Source organism: Sturnus vulgaris, chromosome 1, assembly GCF_052056855.1.
Source record: "Sturnus vulgaris isolate bStuVul1 chromosome 1, bStuVul1.hap1, whole genome shotgun sequence".
Classification (NCBI taxonomy): Eukaryota; Metazoa; Chordata; class Aves; order Passeriformes; family Sturnidae; genus Sturnus; species Sturnus vulgaris.
Genome location: NC_142243.1, coordinates 25,777,329 through 25,804,894, shown reverse-complemented (window position 1 = coordinate 25,804,894; position 27,566 = coordinate 25,777,329). Strand labels below are relative to the sequence as shown.

Sequence of the window (27,566 nt, the reverse complement as noted above, 5' to 3'; positions counted from 1 at the left end):
AGGAAAGACAAGGGCAATAAACCTTGGAAAATGTTTGGGCAAGTGACTAGTGAAAAGACAGAAATATAAGTTTAGGAATACGACCTGTGGTTCAGCTTAGGTTTATGAGGCAGGCTGTTCTCCTAGTTTGTCTAGTTCATCTATTTTCTATTAGTCCATTTCCTTTGATCTGTTAGTAATATTAAAGTCTTATTCTGCAGTGCTGCTTTTGAACTTGTCCATTTTTTCTTTTAATTCCACCCTGGCAGGAAGGGCTATTGTCTTGATCTTCTTTGAAGATAGATTTGCTTGTTGTCACAGCTGATTTAGAGATTCCCATGACATTCAGTTCCCCTCTTGTTTCCCATATTGCAGATGAGCAAAGCTTTCCCTTTGGAGGCACTGACAGGTAGAGCTAATTTGCAGTTCCCAGTAATTGACCGTTTCTTAAAGACTAATGATGCAGTTCTCACACCTAACCAGCCTTACAAAAAATGCAAGAGAGCAAAGCAATTCAGAAGAATGTATATTTCAAACCTCATTAAAGCGCTTTCATCGGCAATTCTTCCTCAATCCTGACAAATTTTCACTCTCTTTTATGTTGATCCTATTTGTAAACCTAAACAATTGGCTCAAGCTAATACTATTTATTTGATGCTCTAATACAAAATTACTATACTTTCTATGGATTAACACATGTATATTACCAAAAAAATTTACTTTGTTAAACAGAACGAAAATTCCAGATCATATCTATCTGTTTTCCTTTTCTTATCACTGTAATGTAAGAAATCTATTGCTTGTACTCTTGAAATATATGGACTCTCATAAAAAAATGTGTTTAATTCTGTGTTCAGTGATTACTATGCATAACTTTTCTGCAATTTCCTATACACCTTTAATGAAAACTCGGACAAAAGCCATGGAGAATACAATGGCATAAGTGAGAAAGCATGAGTAAAAGAAATAGATGGGAAAGGGTTAAACAGTCACAGAAACCAAGAAAAATAGGTGTGTAACAGGAACACTACAAAAAAAGAGAGTAATAATAAACCTTGAACAGAGCAATACTACCAAAAAAAATTAAATTAGGAGAAAAAGTCTTGGAAAAGAGTTCTAGAGGAATAAAAAGAGATTGGAGAAGAAAGAAAGAAATTAACCTAACATAATATAAAACTGGTAAAAATTCCCTGGAAAAAAGAAGTCACATTCCGAATGAAAATGGATGAAACAAACGAAGGAAAAAATACTAATAGCATTAAAATATTGTTGTTTTACTAATTTCCAATCTGTAAGAGGCTCATGCTATCCATCATGTTTGATTTCACATAAATTCATGAGCATACACATTCTATATACTATGTCATTAATTTTAATAGCAGTTTAGCATGTGCAGGTAGTTACAGATATTTGCAGGACCAGTATTTCAATCTCCCCCATATTTAATGGGCCATATTCATGTGGAAGAACCATTTCTGTTGAAGTGAATTGTTCCGATAATTTCTTATTGAGAAGAAATCAAATCAACACCTGTGATCCATCTTACATTGCTGTGACACACACATTCCACCCCAGAATCTCATCATCTCCTGGAAGCCTTCTTGGTGACACACACATCTAAATTACATGGAAAACATTTCATCCAGCTGTATTTATCCAATGTTAGGTAGACAGTCACAACACACAACTTCATCTGCATATAGATTTTGAACTCGTTTCAACTAACTTGCTGGCAGCCATTTCAAAATGCAGGCACCAAGAGTTTATTTTGCTTAGCAGCTGCATAAGAATGTTATTTACTCATGACTACCTTCAGACTGTATATTTTTCTTTTCTTTACAAAGTAGAGAAAAGAATTTTTAGTTAGAAGAGGAAGCGTTCTCCCATAATTCCAGATTCGGCATGAAGAAAGCATGTTGACTGAGTATATATTACTCATAAAATCATCATTTTAATCAAAATTGTTAGTGATGTTGACTTTGGGGTTATCACAGGACATGTGTTAATGTTGAATATGACACCATGGTTTCCTTGACTAAAGAATTTACCTTCTGTATCTGTCAGAAGAGAATGTTCTGAAGTGGAAACATCTCAGTCATGGGGTCCTTATAGTATTAGACACCATTTATCTTTGTGTCAGCAGCACTTTGGGTAGCTAAAGTACGAGTTCTCCCCCTCTGATCTACTGATGAGTTACAACATGGCCTAAAACAAGGTATTCACGAGTAAGCAATCTTCTTTATGGAAATTAATACTACAAGAAAGTTGTTTCAGGCATCTCCTCACCAGAGGCAAGCAACCAGCAAAAATGCCACAGCTGTTGGACACTGAACACTTGATATAATATCAGCACAGAGTCATCTAAAATAAGTTTTAAAGCATTCTTAAATTAAAAGGCAAATACTTTTGAAAGTAAATGCATACTGAGTCGTTTAATGCCCCATGATTTATTTATGAGAATTTTTACCATAGTAAGGAAAAAACATCGTTGAAAAATAAATGAAAACCAGCATGATATTAATATGACCAGAGAGAACCTCTCCCTCTTGCCTTTGGGATATGATCAAAGGACTCACTTCTGTGAGTATAGTTCTGAAAAATAACCATGTCTGACAGCCAGCATATGGCCCCGATCCTTAGTTGTACTCGAACAGCATTTCCCACACCATCAGTGCAAAGAAAGCCTAAAGACAACACAGCCTTCTCCTGCGGCAACTCTGCAAAATGGGGAACTTCCAGAAACACAAAGGAAAGCACCTTGCTTGTCCTCTTAGCCTAGATAAAGGAAATGCATGAGGAAAGACCACGATAGAAGGTCATCCCTTTACTAAACAACAAAACAATGGCTTTTGTCCATGGGCAGGGAAATCAAAGGAACTTGCAATCTCCAAAACTACAGGAGATTAGTTGTTTGAAACCACTCCCTTTCCTTTCAGAGTTGTGCTGCTCATGCCAGTGACACAGCTGGGAAGCAAGGGTTTCCTCCCACAGGCTGCACACAGACTGCAGTGAATGTTCTCTGCCCGCAGGGTACAGCCCCTGCTCACAGCCACTCAGCTGGCATCGACCCACACCTGACTGAGGCTCCCCCAAAGCTCATGTGACTCTTTCTTCTAGGAAAGTGAAAACATAGGAACAGAGAGGAAGAGTAAAACTGGTGGAAAAAAAAAATAAAAAATCAAGACATGCACAGGTCAGACTCACAAATCCAGAAGCTGGAGAGTAATTCTTAGGTTTTGCAGATTTGATACAGAGTATGCAAGTAGGAAAACATGATATACATTTCCATGAGTGCTTCAGACCATTTGCCCTAGTTCACTGAATAGTTTTGTCCTTTGCTGCTCCTCCTTGGCAGATCCTTGTTTCAATTCTCTCAGCAATCAAGTCAGCACAAAGATATGTGAAAGGAAGGTCTCTGATTCAATGCCCACCATAATACACTCTTCAAAACAATCACATTCACTGTAGGTGTCTAGAAGGTGCAGTTGAAGCCACACATTCAAGCAAAAATCTCTTGCTCTTCTTTTACAGAGCTCTTCTTCACTATAAACAAGCTCGTTCAAAAACCACTTGATCATCTGAAATTACACCTCACTCTGTCTGTCCCTTCCCATTGCTACAACAAGAATTGGTCTCCTTCTCACCATGAACAAGAAATTGCTAGATTTGGCCCCAAAATTCACATCTCTTTTCAGGACCCTGTGAAAATGCCAGAACGGTGATTTTTTTGTCACTGAGGATAAAGACGTACTTGCACTATTGAACAACCTAGGTAATTTTGTAGTTTACTTCTCAAGACCTGTGATTCTCCCTAACAAATTTAAATTAATGGAGTATAAATAAGTTTGTCACATCTTCAATAATTTTCATGAAGTGTTTTTACTTTATTTTGTGAAAATATAATTTGTACACATTATTTTAAAAATCAATATTTCACTTCCCATATCTTTTCATTTATATATAGAAAGACAAAGGAAGAGAGAGAGAAGAAAAGTTTTTCCACTGCAGCTTCTTTGCCTGGGACAATGAAAGGTGAGGAACATTTATTGAGAGAACCAATACCAAAAATTTCTAAATTCCTGAAGTGAATTTACTGTATCAGTTTCCCACACACATTAGCATAGTTCTGTTTTCACCTCTGTACTCCCACAAACATGAATATTGTGATTGCTTAACATGCCCTGATATCAACACATCCTGATATCAAGTCTTGAGCATTTTTACAAATACACTCTTAATGTTTTTCAAATTCCCTTTAATAATTAGAAGTGAAGGAAGCAAAACTGGATCAAATAGCCTGCAACTGATACTTATGTTCACAAAAAATGCATGCTGCAAAAATCATCTCATCCAAAGATGGTATTCAGTTCACTTTTAGAGCGCTTGTAATCCTTTTCTGTACTGTTTTCAACATCACTTCCACTACACATCTATAAATGCAGAGAAATGCAAATATGCTGCATTTAGAATTCCATACTGTGAAAAGCAAGCTTTTTTTTTTCTTTTTAAAATAAAAAGTTAGAATCTAGGGCTATCTTTTATTTGCAAGGAGTACTAAAATACCAAAACAGATTATGAAGTTAGATATCCCTAGAGAGGCCTAGATATTAAAAGATACTTAGATAAATTATTTTCATTTCAAAACCACTTAACACTTATAAATATCTGTTGCACAAAACAGGAAATAGTGGATTTTCACTACCTCTTACAACTTCAACTGTTTAAACATAGACAGAAGAATCTCATTTGAGGTTCAATCATGGTGACCAGCTGCTCCTTAGTCTTCTATTTGCAAGATAAGCTCTGACCTTGATTTGTCATTCTTGGCTTCAGATAGTCATTTATACTCACAGAAAGTAAGTGCAATACTCTAGTGTTTTCCTAGTGATTGTTCTGGTCAACAAATGGATATGTCAGCATTGCTGTGAATGGTAGAAAATTAGGTCCATCTATTTTAATGTATTTAAAACCATATTTCAAATAAACCTGTAACACACTGTATGGAACAAAATAATTTGAATTCTTTCATTACATAGATATATTTTCTATTTTGTACCATTTCTTCTAACATGTCATCCTCTGAAAATTAAAATGCAGAGTCACATGTAGAGTTACACATCAAAGCATCTACATAGACAAAACTGGCTGAAACCTCAATTAAAACTTTGAAATACAGATACTATTTTATAAAAAACAAAAATTTTTAAAAATGAAATTAACTTGGTACATTTGAGAATACACATAGTGATTTTAGAAACCCACAGAGATTGTAAATACCATACAGATCTGGTAGATGAACAATATTTCATATCAGAACTAGAAATGGTATGAAAACAGAGTACATAACTTTGTGTCAGGGAATATTCAGCAATACATATTTTATAAATATTTTTAATGAAAAGAAGCTGCTTGAACAGCAAAAGAACAAAGTAAATTAAAATTAAGCTCCAATGAGCTTCTCATTTTTCAGGTGGCCAATCTCAAGTTCAAGTTTGTCATAGAAAAATGTTAATTTTTTTAGAGTTTGCCAATTTTATTTTTTATGAGCTGAACCAGAATGTTTAACCTCAGGAGTAGAGGCAGATGTTTCTTAGATAACACACCTGTTCCCTTTAAGCTGGAAAGTTTAGTCAAATTGCATTAGATTATCCACCTGCAAGAGCTTTTAGCTGCAGAAAAGAGAATTATCTGCAAAGAGTTGATTATAGTTAGCTTGCAGCAGTTCAGATACTTGTTTCTGCTTCAAGGGCTGGCTTCAGACATCAGAAGACTCAGCTGCTGCACTCTGTCTCAGGGTGTGGCACAGAAAACCATTTTCCTTCCTCTACCCCTCAGAGGAAACTATTCCTATGAGAGGCAAGTTCCCCCCACTCACGGAAGCACACAAGAACAAGCACACACAGATGGAACCAAAGGTGTGTTTTCAACACCAGTTAACAAAAGGTACTTAGTGTAGAGTACAAGAACAAGGTAAGTCTGTAATGTTGCATCCCCATAAGATCCTTCCAGCAGCTAACCATTTGTGTCTCAGAGAGTTCCCTGAGCCACAGCATATTTTTTCTGGAAATCACCACCCACTACCTCATCTCAAGCAATTTAAGGTCCAGAAAAAAAATTTAAAATAATGGGTTAATTTTAGTCCTAAAAACCTCCTTTCCTTTCCACTGGTGTAAGCCATCAGTAACTCTACATATGTTGTACCCTTCTAAAATTACTACTAAAGGCAAATCAGGCCTAGCTACAAACATCTCTCAGTGATCATTGCAGAGGAAATTGAGCCCATCCTCTCTTTTTTCCATTATAGAATTGTCAACATTTATGGCTTGGTAAGCAGAGGGTTCCTAAAAATTTCTCCTTTGCAAACCTTGTACTCCAATCTCTGATCGTTCTTCACAGGACTAGGGACAGCTGAGAAATCCTTCTATGTGAAGAAAGCTAAGAATGTCAGTATTTTTTTTGTTCCACACTCCACATAACAGTAGTTTTAAAAATTATAATAGACATTTTGTTCCCTGTGCACTGAGAACTTGCACTCTTTGTGCTCTAATACAACATATGCACTCCAGAAATCTACAAAAGAAATAACTTGACATTTTAATAATAAAGATACCAACTATTCTCCTCCAAGCCTCTATGCAGACAGAGGAAATAGTGACTATTGATAAGAATAGGTAATTTCCTCTGGATTCCTATTCATAAACTCCTTATGAATGTTAACACTGTAGGTCTTGCATATGATTGAAATTAAGATTTCTGCCTGGCAATACCTGCATTCTTGTAATGTTTGGCCTACAAAGGTTTTCAAATTTTTTAAATTGTTTGCATAGAGGGAGAAGATTCACTTTATTGTGAGCCATGGCAGCTTGGAAGGCAGATAAAGCTTTACCCGAGACTGGTCTGTTAACTCCTTTAGAGTTCTGATCTCCCCATTCATTTACTTTTTAAATAGCAGAAAGAAAAGTGGATTAGATAGAAAATGGATGTAACTGTAAATTATGCCTCTATCATGCTTACTGCCTAGTGGCAATCTCCCTTTGACTTTCAAAAGAGTGAGATGGGGCTCTTTCAACATTAAGAAATGTAGAAAAGTAAAACACAAGTTCTGCTTAGTGGTGACATTGTAAAATGATGATTATTGAAAAACACTAAATAACAACAACCAAAAAATCCCTACTTAATGAATTGGATTTCCATGAGCCAAAGGTCAAATCCTAGGCAAAACTCATAGAAATATTTCACAGATAAGGGTTAGTGTATTCATGTGGGGTTTGTCAAAAGAATTATAATAAGATGCACTTTCCAATGGGTATTAAACTTCTCCAGTCAATGGGACCACATGCAAATGAATTACTTTCATAAAATCACTTTCATGTTCTGTAGTGATATCCTGGCTATACAACAGCTAAGCCTCATCACCATGCCATTTTCATCACTCATTTAGGTTTCTCCCACCAAGGGATACCCATACTACAGCCCTGTAACAACTATCCACATTCCTGAGCACACTGTGTGTGCTCAGACTCCAAGTCCTGACCTCAGGCTGTCCTCCCAGAATTCTCCATATCATTGACAATTGCATCCTGAGACCAACCACAACATAACTGGCCCTGCCTGAGTCTCAGCCTTTGATTGTTTAATAGCTAAAGAAAAAGGACACCAAAAACTGGACTTGTCTATCAGCCTTTCACTGGATATATGTGCACATGGTATCTGGCAGCCCAAAAGGGCCGTGTATCAAACAAGTACCTGTTTTGCCAAGGAGCCAGGCCAGGGCACTCCAGAGGTATTATGTCCTGCTTGCATCATTTGTCTGCATATAACTCATCCTGCGATGTACTGGAGAATTCTTCCTCCACCAACAACCTTCCAAGTCATCAAAAGTCACGGAGATTTAGAAATACAGCACACAGGACAGAACACACAGCAGTGGATGCAATATTTTTTAAGTTCACATGAGGAGGTAGGGAGGTAGTGGGAGGACAGAACCAAGACCAAGGTTCTCTTCCCAAGTTATACAGATTAGTTACATGTCAACAAATCACACAATTTTTAATCCCCCTAAAACCTTTGTTGCTGTTCAAGACAAAAAACTTTCATTCACCTTACTCCACACTTTACTCACTTCACAAAGAATTAATTCTGACAGCCCTGCTTCAAGGAACAGCACCCTGAGTGCTTTTCTGTGTTCATCTAGAAGGCAAGTACATCCCTTTCCACAAAGGACCCTGTCTTTAGCACACTCTGTAATGTTTTGAAACATGGAGTTTGATGAGGAGCCACACCTCAGCTGTCCAAGCCCTAAACTGAAAGCTCCATCAAAGACAGGCAATGCTAAGAATCCTCTGCTAGTATGGACTTCCACAAAAGCATACACATACATATATTTATATCTATCAATGTGTGTTCACGTCCTCTTTATACTAAAGAAATATTGATCTTTACTCACAGGAGCCTAAGGTCTGTCCTCCCTGGCAGATCTCTGATTCAAAACCCATTACCACCTTGCCAAGCAATCCTGCATAGTAACCTGGATTAAAATAAATACAAGGCAGTCCACTTTCTGAGAAGAAAACCCTTGACAAAAAAGAGCACACGAAAACATATTCTTTAAGATATACAGCCTTCCTTACCAGCCTTTGCACTCACACACCATATTCTTCCAACACTCACCACCTGAGCTGCTTCAAGACTCACCCTGTGCTTGAGACACCTTAACAGACAGTCCTTTTCTCACATACCTGTTCCCAGGAGAGCAATCACCTGCTTTGGTAGGATTCTGTTGGATGGCTTAAGCTGTGCACAGGGTCTCTCCTCCCTCACACATCAGTGAAATAGAAGATAAATCTAAGGTGTCACAAAGCACCTACCTATGGCTACATAGAGTAGTAACAGATGGTTATCCAGGAAGAGCAGGCAGGAGAAAGGGTGAGAGAGCAGAACCTCAAACAAGACAGAAGCAAGGCTAAACCAAACATGTCCATACCCAGTAATCTTTCACAGATTATGATCTTGATTCTTTAGTCCCTTCAGATGCCAGATGAATGGCCATAACCCAGGATACTGATTCAGAGAATGTGAAGCAGTAACTGAGACTGGGATAATCACAGAAGCAGAGATGTAGCAGCCATCATCACAATGAACTTTCTTAATAGCATGGGAAAACAACTGTTGGACTAAGTATGCCATGTATTTTTCCAGATGTCACTCTCATTTTGTCTTCTGCATGAGTATTTATGCTAAAGCAAACAGAATAACATGGGACTTTGTACAAATATGCATGCATGGAATGTATTCAATCCCTACACATCTTATACCGTAGCAAATAAAACCACTTTGTATACGTATTCTGAAAGCCCTTGGAAAGGAGCAGAGAAACCATGTGGAGGGAGCTGGGCAGGCTTCACAGCAGGACTTCTGACTGAATTTTACTTAAGCATGGGCACAGACTGGCAATGGACAGCAATGGTACCTGCATAAATAAAGCTAGAACTTGTTCCACTGGTCACCACTGTAAATGTCAGGTGTCAAGGGTTTCCAAGAACTGATAGACAATACTGGGCTACATTTTTCTCAACATTTGGGCCACTATCACCAGCAAAAGCATGTAAAGCAGAAAGACTTGTTTTCTATCCAAGAACCCTAGCCATAACTTGTACAACTGTGGAGATAAGGTAGGCTCTAGCTGCACCAGATGAGAGTCTCAGATGAGACTCTGGATGGTGTAACCAAGGCCACTTCTCATTATTTCCTTCTGAATAGTGGACAATTATCTTTTTCTAGAATTGAGCTATTTTGCTATATGCACCAGAGATTACATTAGAAATTAACAGCTAATCAAAACTCTAACCAAAAAGCAAGTTAAATAGACCTCTTGCTTTCACCAATTTGTAATGGTAGTGGGGTTACAAAGGGCTTCATCCTCTGCCCTGTGCTCTTCAACATCTTCATTAATGACTTGTGCACAGGACTGGAAGGATACTAAACAAATTTGCAGACCATACAAAACTGGGAGGAGCTGTTGACCCCTCAAAGGCAGGAAGGCCCTGCAGAAAGACTTCAACAAATTACAGAACAGGGCAATCACCAACTATATGAAGTTTAACAATGGAAAGTATCAGACTCTGCACCTGGGATGGGGCAACCCTGGAGGTACAGACAGATTGGGGAATGAGAGGCTGGAAAGCAGTGCCACAGAAAGGGACCTTGGGGTCCTGGTCCATGGCAAGTTGAACAGGAGCCAGCAGTGCCCTGGCAGCCAGGAGGGCCAACCCTGTCCTGGGGACATCAGGCACAGCATCACAGCCAGGCAAGGGAGGGATTGTCCTGCTCTGCTCTGAGCTGGGGCAGCCTCACCTCGAGTACTGGGGGCAGTTTCGGGTGCCACAATGTAAAAAAGACATTGAGCTGTTAGAGAGCGTCAAAAGGAGGGCAACAAAGATGGTGAAGGGTCTTGAGGAGAAGCTGTGGCTGAGGTCACTTGATCTGTTGTCTGGAGAAGAAGAGACTGTTGCAGTTTACATTGCAGTTACAACTTGCTCAGGAGGGGAAGAGAAGGGGCAGGCACTAATCTCTTCTCTGTGGTGACCAGTGACAGGACCAACGAGGGAATGGCCTGAAGTTGTGTCAGGGGAGGTTTAAGTTGGATATTAGAAAAACGGTTTCCACCCAGAGGCTGGTGGGGACTGGATCAGGTTCCCCAGGGAAGTGGTCACAGCATGAAGCCTGACAGAGTTCAAGAAGCATTTGGACTATGCTCTTGGGCACTTGATATGACTCTTAGGGATGTCCAGTGCAGGGACAGGAGTTGGACTCGAAAATCCTTGTGGGTCCCTTCCAACTCACCATATTCTGTGATTCTGTGATTCTGTGATATGCCTCTATTCAGAAGAGAATGGAAGCAAGTGTTTATAGATGTGAAGAGTCTCACTGCAATCTGTGTTACATATTCAGAGTTTAGAATATGTTTTGTTGTTTCACTGGACTGGAACTAACAGAGTTTCCAAATCAGAAAAAAAGTGACATCAAGCAATTCCCTTTTCATCATAGTAGTGAAAAATTCACTAACACTAAAACTCTGCCTGGATTTATTTGCAACAATACAATGGACAAGTGCAAATATCCTTTGGTTTATCTGCTATTATCTTTAAAATAATATAGAAAGCACATAAGTGATGTGTAAAAACTTGCAGGGAGCTCAGCCCAGCTATTCACCTTAGGTCAAACACAGCAAAACATTTTGGCTTCTAAAGATTTAGTTGCACAGCTCTGCTAATACCAAGAAAAGAGATTGTTTACCATTCTTCTGCAAGGCCTCTCTCATTGACAATGAGCTATGAATAGATTTCTGAGGTATTGGATTTGTTTGGTGCTTTTAAATCCTTTTCTGAGTCATATTTCTCTGCACACGTCCTTTTATTACAGATGAGTTAGTTGCAAAAGCACATAATATCCCAAAACATCAATCTGAGATGGCATAATGAGAGCAGGATTCATGGGGTGTTTTTTTTATTTTTTTTAATCAATTACTGGCAAATCGATATATTTTATACTATTTCTGCCTCCCAGTTTTATTATTTCATAAGGTCTGCAACTTCAATTAAAGATTAAATGCATTGAGTTATCGTACCATTAATTGTTCTGAACTGGTGAATTATTCCTGGTTATATATGAATGTCCTTGTTTATGACAGATAGGACAATTGCCTCCCACAGAGACACTGTAGCTGTAGTGTGGTATCCCACTGAGTATCCAGCATTACTCTTGCTGGCGAGTGTGTGGGGTTAGTGTGACTTGCAGGGAACTGCTTTGCACCTCCAGCTCCCCACCAATGTCCTCGTGGTTAGCCAGGCAGACAAGAGATGCAGCTGATTGGCAAAGAACATCTAAAACTAACCCAAGAAAAGTAGCACCTTTCACTCCTCTGTACTTCTGATTTATCTTTGTTGTGAGGTTTCTTGGGTTTTGTGGGGTTTTTTTGTGGGGGGAGGAGTTGAAGTGTTTGTTTGTAAGGGGTTTTGTACTTTTTACAAAGTTCTGAAATCTTTTTTGTGGAAAACTTTGCTAAACCTGTCTAGAGGTAGTGCAGAAAAATTCCACTTATTTCATTGATGGGCATTAGATCAGACTACACCTAGCAAATACTATAGGCAAATATTATACCTTTCTTCACATATTTGCTGCTTTTTGTAATATATTGAGAGTACATTTTATAACCCCTAGGGCTCTCTCCTGCTTGTACATTTCCTCAAAAAAGATGGTATAAAAAGGTAAAAGGAAAAATAAATCAACATAAAACCCTCAAGCTTTACTTCTCCAAAACATGTAGTAATCTTGGTTATAGTCAGCACATATTCTTAGATCGCATTGAGCTTAATAGGAGACTTCTTTTAAACACATCCATTCTGAAAAATATTCCCTCTTGGTTAATAAACAGAAGAACCATTTCCTTTAGACTCCCAGGCTTGCTTTCACTTCAAGCTGAGTTTTGCTGTGAGTATTACAAATAAACAGTGACCTCATATCCCATATTTGGCCTAGAAATACTTTTGGAAGCAAAGGTTAAGTAAAATAGTCAACAGGAGGAAGAACGAGGCAATTTCTGGAAGATAGATCTTTACTCGTGTGCCTCAGTTGTAATATTAATCTTGTTAATTTATGCTGTGGCTCAGGACAGAATTCAACAATGTATCTGTATGGTCAAACACAGAGCTTTTCTTTGCCAGCCTGTGAGTAATTTCCAAGATGAAGACAATTATGTTTGTGCACTGTTACACCCACGCTAACTGTTCACCTAAGAGGAAGATGCTCTTTTTTTGCTCAAACACTTTGATTTCCTAACTGAGCTGCATATGTTCAGGACTAGGGATACTTTCTGCTCCCATGGCTCAAAGCACAGCCTAGTCTAAGTTGTCTGCATCTGGCTACACACTTTTAATTTAAGAGCCCCTAGTATGTTCTCTACAATAACTCTTTGCAGACATCTATTTCATGAAAGGTACTGAATTCCCCAATACCAGCCATTGGGACAACTCCTTCTGTACCTAACATAAGAACCTATATGAAATCCCACCACAGAAAACTAAGAATATATTTGTAAAAAATTAATCCACAGTATCTTTGCTTAATACTGCAAGTCAGATCTTTTTAGAGATCCATGGATATCTAGGGGGAGTCTGGGAAGTGTGTCCCATCAAATTCTGTTGCTGTAAAGTGTTTGTTAAGTCTAGTAGTGGTTAGTTTTTACCAGTTCCTCTCAAATCAGTTGAGATAATCTCATGGTAGTGTATTCAGTGTGTTCCACAGGATACAGAAACAAAGTTATGACCAAATCAGCTCACTTAATCTAGTGTCCTGATCCTACCTATGGCCAATATCAGGTGTTTCTAATGAAGCTCTAAATAATGCAGCACATAAATATTTAAGAAAAATATATTGTTCACATTCTAGAGAAAAAAATCTATTGTTTCTACTGAGCAAATGCAGAATTAGCTGCATGTCAAAGTCTCATGCCAGCATTAAGCATTTAAGGGTTTGTTTCTGTTTCAAAGCTTAACAGTTTACACATTTTCAGAACAATTTGTCTGCTAGCCAAGAGAGGAAGCAACAACAGAAGGTATGCATAGTCACATATGGCCAGATCAGGGGAACCATCCGGACTTAATACTGGCTGAAGCTCTGGCCAAGAAATGTTCCAGAAATCCAGAGAAGTCTGTGGGCACTTGGGTAGTCTGCATTGTGGCAAATAAACACATTTATCCCAGATCTTGCATTGTCAAAATCAGAAAAATCCCATTTAATTAAAACTGTGTCTTTATCCATCCCCTCCTCTAAACAGCATGCACAGTAGCTTTTATTTGTTTTCAATTTGAGAAGAATGCAGTTTATACCAAACCTGACGCAAAGATGATCTGAGAGAATTGTGTGAGATAAGCACATAAAAGTTTAAAGTAAATCCATCAGAGAGCCCTTGAACTCCTTCGCTAGTCATTCCCACTATCTTTTATAATACTCAGTCTTGTTACAAGACTGCAATACAAGATGTCCTGGCACTCTAAAATCTTCTCATTTGATACACAGACATTCTGTAAATAAATCTGCAGTGAAGTTCTTAAAGGTTTATTTCTTACTTTTTAGCAACTAGGCATAAAATGTTGGGTTATAAAGTACTTGCAAATTAGATTACTGGAGGGGAATGGAATGCATTGTTATCTACTGAACCAATGATGGGTCAAATGGCACTTTGAATTCTTGTGGTGAATATGACTGCGACCTTCACATAGCCCATTGACAGAAAGCAATTTTATTTACATTTTTAAATCCACATAAAGGTGAAAGATGTACCACTACAAAATGAAACATTAACTGTTTTGTCCCAAGGAATAACTGAGATCCCCCAAGGTCAGATATAGTTTGAAATGAGGCAAGACTTTCTTAATCTTACTAGCAGTATATTTCACCCAGACCTTATAGTACTGGTGATCTATTTCTGTTTGCCAGTCAAAAAATCTCCTAATTTTAAGATGGAGAAATAAGAAATAATGAGAAACTGTTTCTTTGTCCCTTAACTGTTCTGCACAAACAGATCATTCATTATGTTTGAGCTGCTATAATAAGCTAGTTTCATCTGTACAGATAAAAAGACCTACCCATAAAGAGATGGCAGGTTGAGAAAGCCTTATTCAAAATGAAATATCACATCCTCCTGGGCCAACAGCACTATAATGTCTATACTTTTAGAACAGAGTCTTTAGGAAATAATTAAAGCTATGTATAATTGGATACAATCTGCACGTTAAAACACTTAACAGCATATTTTTCCTCTGTATACCAAATGTGCCTGTCACTTCCAATTAAAAAAAAAAAAAATCTGTCCATTACATCACAGTACTCCCTCCACACTTTCTAAGAACCTCATGATGAAAAAATTATTACTAAGTCTTGTTTGTAAGCACCATACAGTGGGTAGTGTTATAAAGAAATTATAAATATCAGCAATAACTGCATTCTTCTAATCATTCTGCTAACCATGGAGCTACTCCAAAGTACAAGATTAGAGAAAGAGTTATTCAGAAAATAACACCATACTGCAAAGTACTGTCACACAGAGCACCTAGGAGGATATGTATGTTTATAAACTATAGATGGTTCTGGTAGCAATGGCTATGATTAAGGCTGCCTGAAACTTCATGTAATAAGACCCTTTTTTTCAGTTGCTCGTAAGTTTGCTGAACTCCAACTACTTAGAGCAAAATTTTTCCCTCCAAGGTATCTACCCGAGTATTCCTTTAGTCTTTGTGGAAAGATTAACATAAAATTGTTTAGAGAGCAAGACTACAGGAAAATATCTCTGGCTTTGGAACAAAAACCAAAACCAGTTTTTCTTTGAGAAGTTTTAATATTTCATTTCTGGAGAAGGAAAAACCTTTAAAATGTGTTAGGGCACGGCTTTTTTGTCAAGCATACAATTTTTATGATTCCTGGAATGCCATTCAAAGACAAGTTAATTTGTTGAGTGTTTTCAATATCAAGCCTTAACTACTTCCCAGAATCACCTCAGTTTCTACAGCTAAAAATCATTTACTTGTTTTAACACTCATGGCTGTTTTGGCAGAATGGCATATACATGTTTCAGCTCGGGAAAACAGTCTGCTTTCTTCAGCCCATAGAGTTAGTTGCACCAAGCAAGAACACTCCTTCAATCCTTGCTCTCAACAAAATAAGATGCTGGAGCCAAGCTCTCCTATCCTTTCCTGACAATTCCTGCAGGTGCACTGAGAATGAAAAAGCAGCTGGGCATAAAGACAGATTGCAATCCGGTAATTTGTTACAGGTTTTTATGCATGGAATGATAGATACAAATCATCAAACAGAGGAAATTATAAGCTTAAAAATAATGGATGGGGAGTGAGGATAGTGGCCTGCAAATTGGTAACTTGTTTCAAGCTAACAGTATGCATCCACAGCCAACCATGAGTATTGCTCTTCAGGGAAAAAAAGCTTTCAGGATCTTGGGCACATAAACAGCTTTCTAGAAGAAATTAGGTACTAATTAGTTACTGTGTTATGTGAGACTGACAGAGTTTCTTAAAATGTAAGACAAGAACCAGACTTGTTCAGTTCAGCTGTGAAGATAATGGAGGTGCAGCAAGCAGATTAAAATCAGGGCTGCTTATGCTTACTGTTAGCAACCTTGGAAGATCCTTCAGGCCTGATCCAGAAGGTGTCTATAATTACTACAGTGAAAAGCTTACTGTCTTTGTCCAAGGGACCTCTTAATGTTCATAACCTGGAATTAGCTGCCCACATATTTCTGTTGGGAAATATTTCCTGAAAGCATAATTCACAAAAGCTACTAAACAGTCGAAATTAAGAAACCAGAGAAAGAAAAGAAATTAACTTAAACACTTCCTGACATTTCTGAAGCATAAATGCACCTAGAATTAGGTACCTTATTTTGCTGTTGCTAGTATGTCCAATGAATAGAATTGGCAAGGCAACGTATTTTCAACTTTCTAGTTCAAGAATTTCTTACACATGATAATAAAGCTTTTTTTCTGATATAGGGCTCTCAAAATCTGAAGTGCTTCCATTATGAGTGAACTCAAACACATAAGGTCAAAGAGTAAGGGAAAGAGACTTAATTACACAAGTGTCTCAGAATTTACCTAAAATGAGATCCAGTTTCAGATTACAGCAGTCCCTTACTATTAAACCAAGCAGAATAAAATGAACAAGCAAAATCAAGAAAATTCCACAGATGAACAGGCAGCAGTTAAAACAATTACCACAACCTGTAAGGTTTGGATTCACATTTCCTGAATAAGTAAAGAAACAGACTCTCTTAAAACGCTAACAAAAGCTTTAGTCACTGGGCTGACGAGAAAAATATGAGCAAGAGACAGAGAAAATGAGTGGAAAAGTCCTGTGACCCCATCAAATCTTTTTTAAGTCTAGGGTGTTGCACACCCGTCTAGAACTGCTTCCTGATGGTCAGCACTCCCTTTTTTGGTTTTTTGGTTTGGGGGTTTTCTTGGTTGGGTTTTTTGTTGTTGTTGTTGCTTTGTTTTTTGGTTGGTTGGTTGGTTGGTTAGTTTGTCTGGCTTGTTTTTTAGTTTCCATGTGCCTATGTGAGAATGAATACTAGAGAAGTTAGGGGATTTTAGATGAAAATGGTGACATTTAAGCTAAATAACTCAGAAGTCTAACTATCACAGCTGACACTAATTCTGTTGTAAATGATAGCTGAATGTGAGGTGCAGCCATTTATTTGGGAGCAAAGCTTTGCTATATGTCGTTAGTTTCTTACAACTGACTAATAGGATGCTTGAAATGTGAATGCAGCTGACAGCTAAGCCTGGGATGGTCAAGTCTGACTTATACCAACCATGGGAAAGGTATTTTTCAGTGAGGACATGCACACTAAAAAACGTCCAAAGAATATATTCAGATTATCATGAGAGAGAGCTTGAGTGCATAGTTGATGTGAGTTAATTATGAAGCAATATAAAGTAGTTAAACAATTAAAGCTAGAAGCTGTGATACAAGAGATGAAAAATCAAAATTATTGCATGTAAGAGTAACTTTCTGCACAGTCATTTTGTTGGACATTTGAGAGGGTTTTTTCTGTGTTCAGTGGCGGTAAAATTATATGAGAAAAAAATCCCTAGATGAGGAGTTCAGCCTTGAACCAAGCCTGTGACTGAGCTCAGAGTTTTAGGTTTGTGGGTAACATTGATTCAGACACCAACAATGCAAGGTGTAAACAATTCTTAAGTAGTCAAGGATGAAATAGAGGTGCAGGCTCAGAGACAGACTTGTAAAAACAGACATCAAAGCTAAGCAATTGGGGCAGGATGAATCTTTATTCAGATCCTGGGTTTTTTGAGATTTTGTTTTGATTTCTAAGAAAGAATTTGTGTTGGGATTGCCTTTTAATTACTGTACTTCTTTCTATGCAACTACAGTGACTCATTCATATTTTAGAACCAAGAGTATTCCATTAAAGACTAACCTCCTGTTTCTTCAGGCATGAGAGGTAATAACACACATTCCCTACCATTCCCAATGAGTCTTCTAGCAAAAGTAGAGGTCACTTTTATGCTGGTATTTCTGCTAAGAATTCTCTGCCTAAGCAGTGATACATTTAACACTATTAAGTAACTTGAAATTACTTCCACTGTCAAGAGAAGTATCTCAATAAATAAAAAAATAGTTGAGTCTATTTTCTCTCAGGCTATCTTTATGACAGCTTTTGTTCCTAAATACATACTCAGAAGGCATTGGAAACTAGGATAAATTCATCAATGTAATTTCAGTTGTGTAGATTTTCCATCCCCACCGGGCATATTTATTGGAATCTTACTGTAGCTGGCCACATTATTAATAGCAAACAATTTATTTGATTAATTTACCCTATGCTTCTGTTCATTAAAAAGCCTCTCCCATTTTGATTTCTGCTTATTTTATTCATAAGCATTCAGTAAATGTTTTCAGCATATTTTAGTCTGGAGTTTGTTTGGAAGCTCTTTGCTTCATCTAATCACAATGATTATTTCTTTGCTGGAGTTGCTGTGACTTGAAATCTTCAGTTAGTATTGTCTTTGTTCCCCTAATTGTCATTGCCACTGTAAGTGCAGTATCAGGAACACTTCTGACATGAATAGTGAACATCTAGTATCAAGTATATTTGAAGCACTGACTTACCAAGGGATGCACAACAACCTTTCTCTAAACATTCATCAGACAAAACAAGTTTACACAGGGGTATGTTGAAAAATGAATTAAAAAAATATGAGAATACAGAAAATTGAAATCTTTGGAGAAGCAAGAACTTTTATAGATAGATCCACATGCTATTATCCCAATTTATTTCAAGCCACTCCCTCGTTGTCCTATGATATATTTTCCCAACAGAATGGTCCTTCACTCATTCCAACCACCAATTGATCAGCTCCAGCTAAATCAAGGCAATAAAGGGCCCATAGGAGTTGTAAGTAGTCTATGAAATGAAAACTTTACCATGTATGAGCAATGAACTTGCTGTTTTTATAAAAGTTATTAGTATAACTCCACTGGAACTCTCTTCCTCTAAACATGCTGAAGACAGAATTATTCCAAGCATCTCTACAGTCTTTGAGAACCTAACAAAAAGGTCACAAAAAAATCAATCATGCAAGGTGGACCTTGCTCAAAGACGACAAAATGGAAATACCATCTTAGACTCCATCTAATTTCTCCATTATTACACAAAGCTGAGGGAAAAAACCTCCCACAGCACCTCCCTAGAACCACCACATTCCCACAAACTAAGAACTGTTCTTGATGAATACATAAGCATATATGTCTCATTACCTGAAATGTTTGATAGGTCAAGAGGTTAAAACTTTCCATTAGCAATGGAAATGTAGGTACAAATTCAGAGAGTGTAAAACACCTGAGCAAAATTGAGTCAGGGACCTGCCCAGGGAGATGAATTTTAGCCTGAATCAAGAGGCTAACGAAGTCACAGCTCCACCTGTTGAGCTAAAGCAAATCATCCACCTGTAGCAGCTGGCAGAACAGGTTTGTTTTTGTGCCAGACTTAGATGACTAACATTGAGCTCCTTGGATAAAGTAAAATAGCAAAGTTTAGGGACAAACCATCAGTCATTACTCTAGGTGAAGAGTATTGCAGCCATGGAGCCATTCTGCCAGAGAACAAAAGGACTTGGATCTACAGGAAGGATCTCATGGCAGGCCAAAGACAGGGTGACCTTCTGGGTAAATTTACTAAAGAATAAAACAATGACAGAAACAATGCTGGAAATAAAAGTGTACAGATCCTGCTCAGCTCTTTTTGACTTCACAAAAGACAAGGTTGCTCAGACCAGAAGCTATGAATACCACATAGCCATACATACACATTCTTTCACATTCATTAGAAATGTTTACTACTTCTTTCCTGTGTTACCTGTCAATAGCCAGTTCTCACAACGAAAATCAAGCTAAAATGTAATTAAATATCTTTCCCAACCACCTTGTAAAAATGGAAATATTTATCAAGCTAAAGATCCAATGTTACAGCCAAAGAAATCAATGGCAAAGTTCTTTTGAGCCTGAATGGTCTTGAATCAACATACAAGTTTCTTGTGGAAGAATAAATAAGGCTACATTTTTTGCTTTACATGGTCATTGTTCCAGTATATTTTTCTTCTGAAAGAAAAAAAAGAATCTGCAGTGGTCTGCAAAAAACGTACATCAATAGTGCAGTTAGACTTCAACTTTCGACCTCAAATATAGTTCTCCAAAATGGCCACACACAGCTTTCTGAGGTAGGCCACCATTTGCATCTCTTTGTAATTCTAGACAGTAGTAAAGGTGCTGTCTGAATGCTTCAAAATCGCATTTACAGGAAGAAAAAGAAGACACATGAATTATCTTTTTGAAAACCCTTTTTGAAAAATTTAGTTTCATTTCAAAGATAAAGGTGTTTTTTGCAGACTATTTCTTTAGAAGCTGGAGCAGTAGTCAGAATGAGTCACAAATCATGACTCAAAAAATTAAAAATTAATCAAAAATATAATTATTATCTCATAATTATAGGATTTTGATCATTTAGTTAATTATTATTCAATAATAATGAAGACAATATTTTTAGGATAAGAGATAGTCAAAAGTCTAATGCTTAGTTATAGAAAAATATTTTAATAGTTTCTAAATAGTCTAGAGGTAAGTTCATCAGATTCTTGGCAAAAACATTACTCCGCAATATTTTTGAAGGCATGGATGTGTTATCTTTTCCTCCATGGAAGAAGTTTTATATCCCCAAAAAAATGCAAAAACCATACTGCATTCACTTTCTCGTAGCTCAGTAAAGCACTGAAGCGTATGTGAGCAAGTGTCCTCACTTCAACTGAGATTGTTTTGCTTCTAAAAAGTAGTTGCAAGCTATTGGCCTTCACTCTGAAGTGTCTGTTACAACACTGCAAATTCAGAATATTCTATAAATTGTGGAGAACAAAAACAGCACCTCCTCTAATGTACTTAGTCATACATTTCCATATTCATCTGAGTTGCATTATACTGGAAGACTGAACCATATTGTTACAATCTGCTAATCCACACAATAACTTTTCCGAGACTCACAGTCTGCTCTAGCTAGCAAAGGTTCAGTGGGTTTTAGATGCAAACACAAGTTATATTCCAATACATTTATAATTCTGTGGGACGGTACCTTATACTAATGACTTGTGCTAGCAGAGAGAGCAGAGGTGCTCACAGAGCAAGGAGACACACTGCAAGAGGTCCCACTGAGTCAGCACAGACAGAAGCTACAGATGATGATTCACACATACCACAGACTTGTCAAGGACTAGATAATATCATTTTTTATCCATTCTAAGTGACCACTCACAGACGTGATTCCACTGCATGTATTGATGCACTACCCTCTGCTTGCAACACGTACTACACTGCCACCTGTTACAAGCAAGTCAGCTAAGCTAATGCAATGGTTTGTGGAAGCAGAGAAAAGAAACAAGTAGGAATACAAAATATGGACATTGTCAAGTAATATCCGTTGCAGATGAAGGCAGCAGGATGGAGCCCATATTTTTAAAAGGTCTAGGTTTTCAGGTACTATTTATTATGCACATCTTTTATGTCACATCTCTGTAGTCTTTCTTATCTTCCTGATCCTTAAAGATCTGTTCACTCAGCAATTGTCCTCCACACAGCTACAGTATTATTGCTATGTTTTACCTATCAATATTTCTTACAAAATCTTCTCAAGGTGCAAAGCATTCCCCATATAAATGTTAAGAAAAATCTCTGTATGTAGTACAGCGTAGTTGCAGTAAGTGACAGCAGAAATTACTCGAGTCAAATTATAAACTAACATTCTGATTTTAAGCACACCAATATTTTACAGTACTGTTATTGATGGTGCAATAAACATGAGCACACTGTTTTAACATTATTCTAACTTTAAGTCTATCTCTTCTTTTGCAAGACATCAAATGCTATGGATGAGACTGTAAATATAAAAAGCAGTCCATTAATTTTATATAAGCAGTTTTATATACCTGAAGGCCTATGACAACATTTCTTGACAAAATAGCCTAGCAGAAGGACTATTTTTCTAAAGCTCAATCAAGAAGAGTTTATAAAAATGACTGTGCAGATGAATATTATGGTACAGGTGGTCTGAACTACTCATAACAGAAATTCCATTAGCTAAAATTTTTTAAGAGCACATTCAGTTTGAAGTGGTATCTGAATAGTGACAAGCAATTCTCAGAAATAGAAATGGTCTACTTAATCTTCAACATAAACAGAATCTGTCCTCCTCACAAAAGTAAACAAACCATCAATTTACATGGAATCCTATCTTGTATTACACTGCAGGATCAGAGCATAGGATCTGCTGCAGAGGAGTCTTTGTTTATCCACAGTGTTCTCAATACATGGCCAGAATGTTTCTCCTTTTATTTTTTTTATTTTTTTTTACTTTTACCCAGTAGCTCACATGCACCTCTTAAACAAGTGTAAGAAATATTGTGCCAGCTGAAAGTTAACTCACACATAATGCAACGCTGACATAGGGCAGGGAAAGGGGAAAGAGGATCATAAAACACACAGGTCACTAGTCATTGGTAATGTTATTTCTGTTATTTCAAAGCATGTTCCAACTAGGAAGGTAAGTAGGATCTTTCATTTTTCAGCTGAGGATACTGTACTGGTTAGATTCAAGAGACTCTCTACTTTTCTTTATAAATAAATTAATATAATTCTAATGTGTCATATATTACTATAATACTAATAATCTTTATATATATAAGTATATACACATATATATGGTATATATTAGAATTTAATTCTATGCATTTCCAAGAACTAAGGTTATTAGATCACTTCTTTCCTAGTATTATTTTGTCTGTCAGCTCTGCTTCTAAAACAAGGCTGCTGCACAGCTATCACCAAATTTTAAGTAAATATACAAAGAAATAACATAGACATATCTAACTTATCAGTTTTCAAAAGCCCAGCAAAATAAGAGCATTCACAAGTGCTCTTGTGCACACAATAACCAGGCTACTCACACAAAGAAACAACCAGGCTCTTTGTTCTTTTGTTTTTTGTGTCAAGTCTGAGTTAGAAGATGAAATGTGAGGAAAAGGAGGCACCAATATCATAATCATTTGGTAGGTCTAATTTTTCCCCTTCAACAACCTGCAGATTTGGAAAGAACAGATCATCTTTGCCTGCACTGGTCAACCTATCATCAAAGTGATCAAACAGATTAACAGGAGAGGTGATAACCTAAGGGACACTGGAAAAACTAACTGAATGGACAGGACCGAGACCAACTAGTGGACAAAACTTTTTTGAGCAGATGCAGGGGGCAAGGAAGAAAAGATTACTAAATCTCTCCTGGGAGAGGAAAAGACAAGGCACCGGGAGAGATGACGCAGTGTGCAAGGCAGATGAACGTCTCTGAGACATTTGTCACTAGCTGGACGGTGAGACATTGACATTAATGAGGGTGGCATTTGGAAGATAAAAGCAGTATCTCTGCAGCAGACAATGCAGTTTTGAGACACCACACACAGAGATGTGGTGTAATCAAAAGGGACTGGAGAATGTTCACATCCAGCAAAAGCATCACAATCACTACTGGTATTCATGGGAGAACATGGACTAGGAATAAATGGCTTATGGTTTTGTCTGGAAGGCTGGTGGAGACTGTGGGTTATTTTACCCCTCAGCCCAGTCAATTCCCATCACATTCCTTTATTGAAGGACTCTTCATCCGTTATTCATTTACACCTGCCTTGCCAAAAGTCACTGTTTCATTGACAAGTGCTTTTCAAGCAGCAGAGCTCTAGAGGATAGCACTGTCGATAGTAAGTGGTGATGGGGTGGAGGAAGTTGCCTGTGATTTTCTCCTCGTGAAAGCAAGGGGAGAGCTGGGAGATACCCTGAGCACTGTCTGCCAGGACACAGGCAATCAACGGAAGGCAGCAAGATGTGGCTGCCCCTCACAGATGCCTGAGAGTGCCACCACCCCAAAAATGACATCAGCTGTGTCTGAGATACTCCTGCCCCAGCCCATGGGATAAAAAGCATCATGTATCAGTCATGTCTCAGACCTCACTTTTTACTCTAATGCTCTTGGATACTTCTGGTTTCTCTCCAAAAAGAGAGGATTCTGTGGTCCTGGGATAGAATGAGACAGATCTGAGCATCTCAGAACAGCTTTCCTATCCCCAGATTCATTCTACGACCCGTGTTCCATCCCATACTCATGTATGTCCTTCTTACCAGCTTTTCCTCAGAAAATAAAGCTACCATTTCGCCTTTGAGAGAAAGCCAGTCAGCAGCAACAGAAAACAAATACATGGATCTGCTGGTCCACCTGTCTCCTTCTTCCTTCAGGAAAACTGGCACAGAGCACCAAGTCCCAAGTCTAGAGCGTGTTGGGGATGAGGTCTAAGCAGCAGCAGCGCGAAACCTTGACTAGCCCGGGACGGGGCGCCCGTGAGCGAGCAGTGGGTGGTGCTGCCCTGCCCTGGGCGCTGTCCGCGGTGCTGCCCTGCCCCGGGCGCTGTCCGCGGTGCTGCCCTGCCCCGGGCGCTGTCTGTCCGCGGTGCTGCCCTGCCCTGGGCGCTCCCTGTCTATCCGCGGAGCCGCTGCACGGCGTTGCCGGCCCGGTGCCGAGCGGGACACTCATCCCCAGCCCCCTCTCGGCCCCATTGCCACAGCTTGCCCTCTCTCCCCGCAGTGCTTGCACTCGCCGTCCGCGGCTCGGAACACTCAGCACCTCCGACAGGGGAGGGGGGGTGGGGGAAACACACTTTTAAAAGATAAATAAACAAATAAATAAACACGTAGACTAATCATGGTCTGAAGAAAGTTTTAGACGCAGATCCGGCAACAAATGGAAAAATAGGAAGCCAGACTAACCCGGTAAGTGCTAAGGACAAGCTCTTTCTGCTTCCTCATTAATACTTCATGCAAGGAGTGCAGCCCCACACGTCAAAGTAACCATATCCCCGTCCTGCTGCAGAGTTTCGAGAGTCCCCCTGGTGTCCTTCAATAGTGTCTCTCTGCTTTGATACAAAAAATTAAAATAATATAGGGAAGCCACAGAAGAAATCTGACTGAATCTATCACAAACAAGCCCAGCAAGACGGATTATGGGAAAAGAAGCTGTATTCTTGAGTAACGACCGGCGTCACAGTAGTTAAATAGAACAGAAAAGCCTCTCGAAAAGTCAATTCTTATGTAGATGAGGTGACATAAGAGCTTTTCTCTCCCTTCGAGGGCTTAGTGAATTCCTAATTTGCCCCTAGAAGCCCTAGAGGAATGAGGAAGAAAGGGCGGGAATATTGGGATTGCTAGTAGTAACAAATATTACCGTGATCTGGATTGTTGCCTAGAAATACACTGAAAATTAGGGGATCCAATGCTATTGTCTCAGTCGAACTATTTGTCTTGACCTTCGGCTTTGTCCATCCAGGCTGAACAAACTTCCTGCAATAAGCGTCGCCCCCGCTGTCTGCCAGTCACACAACTTTGATCTCTCTAAGTCACGGAAAGGGAAAGAGGATGAGAGGCAGTTTCCCCTCTGAAAGAAGGGCACTCGCAGAAGTTTATACAACAGCCAGAAAAACGTAGGGTTAAACAATAAACTGGGAAATGTGCTGTCCTGTTGAACAGAGAGTAGTTTGCACAGCATTGAGAACCCGCCAATATATATCATATCAATAAAAAGGAGCTCTTCGAAAGCTTGCATAGTAATTGAGATTGGAGATCTTTTTTGATATGGGTTGGCATTTCCTCATATCAATCTGACAGAGCCAACTCAGGAAATTGCTGGTAATATTCATCTGGGGAGCACTTTCATTAAACGTAATTCATTCGACTTTCACAATAAATTGAGTGACATCCTTACAGCAGAACCTTTTTATCCTTGATGAAGTGCTTGCCAGCCTTTGGTTTTCCACTTTATTGTCACATTCCTTAAAGCAGAATCGTCAACATGTCAATCTGCTGCATGAAAAAAATGCTAAAGCTGTATTTACAAAGCACCCAGGAGGGTGGTTTAATGCTGAGTTACAAGAAGAGCGAGATGGGTGTTAAACTATCTGCTAAATCACAGCAAAACTTCACCCAAACCCAGTCGGGAGAACAGAAGCCAATCCTAAGGAGGGTAGGATGGCTCACACATTCATTTTCCCCAAGTGCTGGCTATTCGGAGCAATTGGTTTCTTAACCTGTTTCACTGCACTTTCCAAGACGAATAGGAAATTGGCTTTTTGTTCATTAAAATGGCGGTTTAGAGATGCAGGGAAATATTAAAGAGGTTAAAATGGATACCTCTAGGTACTGTACCGACTTGGAAGATTTGGCTAGTAGAAGAGGATATTGGATTATATTCAGGTGCCTCCCCAGAAGGTGAAATCTATTCTAGACTGCTGTCTCCAACTATATACTAAATTAAAATAGTGTGTACTAAGCATCAGGAAAAAGAAATTTCAGTATGGGGAAACCCCTTCTTAAACTAGCACAGGTCCCTGGTGGTTATGAAGCAAGGAAGCCTGGAAAAGAATACACTGTCCTCCGCTCGGAAAAAAAAAATAAAAAAAAATAAAAAAAAAAAAAAATTTAAAAATCAAGAGCTCAGATAAGTTTGTTTCACCTACACGAGTTGGGGATCCCGTTGTTATTCCCGTGTCTTACCTTCCGAAAGGATATTTTTTTCACCTTACACCACCGCTACAGCGTCTCTCAAACTCGTTTAGAAAGAGGGAGCAGGAGCATCTCAAGGCTACGTAAACTCTCCCGCACAAAAAGCCACTACTGTCCCTGCTCGCCAAGCGCTATCCCCCGCCCTCCCTGCCTTCGACGTCAATTTGAAAATTGAAAGAAAGCGCTTATTTGGGAGGAAAAAAAGCAATACCCGAATGCATTCACCACCAAATGCCTCTGAGAAAATACTGTGGGTGGTGATTACGATAGGACAATGCTTCCTCTCTCTTTTGTTTTCTGCCTATAGAGGTGTGTGTTTGTTTGGTTGTTTTGTTTTTTTTTTTTCTTCCATGACAAAGTAGGACACAATCAGCAACAATCTTTAAAAAGAAAGAAGAAAAAAATCAACTTATCCTCGCCGGCATGTGATATTTCCTCACGTTCACCACAGCTTTCATTAACCGGGTGAAATGACCGCAAACAGTGCGACACACAGCGAAATTAAATGTACACAAACTCTGGAGCCGCTAACCCCCTGTTTACCCCCTCAGCAAATACTGTACCAAGTGTGCCACCGCAGAGGACAATTTTAAACCTCTATTATTCAAAACAATCTTGCAGTAAAGCTCCTCTCAGCTGTCAGAAGGCCTCCAAGCTACAGTGACGGTGTGAAACAGACCTTAAAATCCCAGCCCGGCACGGGGAGAAGGTTAGCAGGCTGTTTCCAAAGCCCCTGTGCCAGAGCCATCGCCCTGGTTAACAAGGTGCCCCGTGAGCCCCGTAGTTCCACTCCTCTGGCAAAGCGCCGCGCAGCAAAGCTCCCCCCGCGAAACAGCCTTCACCGCGGGCTGAAAAAA

The 27,566-nt window shown here is 38.8% G+C and overlaps 1 protein-coding gene across 5 annotated transcripts in view; it reads right to left on the bottom strand.

Moving 5' to 3' along the window:
• NXPH1 (neurexophilin 1) overlaps positions 1 to 27,566 on the bottom strand; it is a 183,123-nt gene that overhangs the window by 103,926 nt on the left and 51,631 nt on the right. The window contains exon 1 of one of the 5 annotated variants that reach the window (XM_088162237.1): positions 27,389 to 27,472. The exons of the other annotated variants lie outside the window; for them this stretch is intronic. Within the exon in view, the coding sequence (XP_088018363.1) occupies positions 27,389 to 27,457 (69 nt within the window). The 5' untranslated portion in view covers positions 27,458 to 27,472. Of the gene's footprint in view, positions 1 to 27,388; positions 27,473 to 27,566 lie in introns of those variants that run through there. 5 annotated transcript variants of the gene reach the window in all.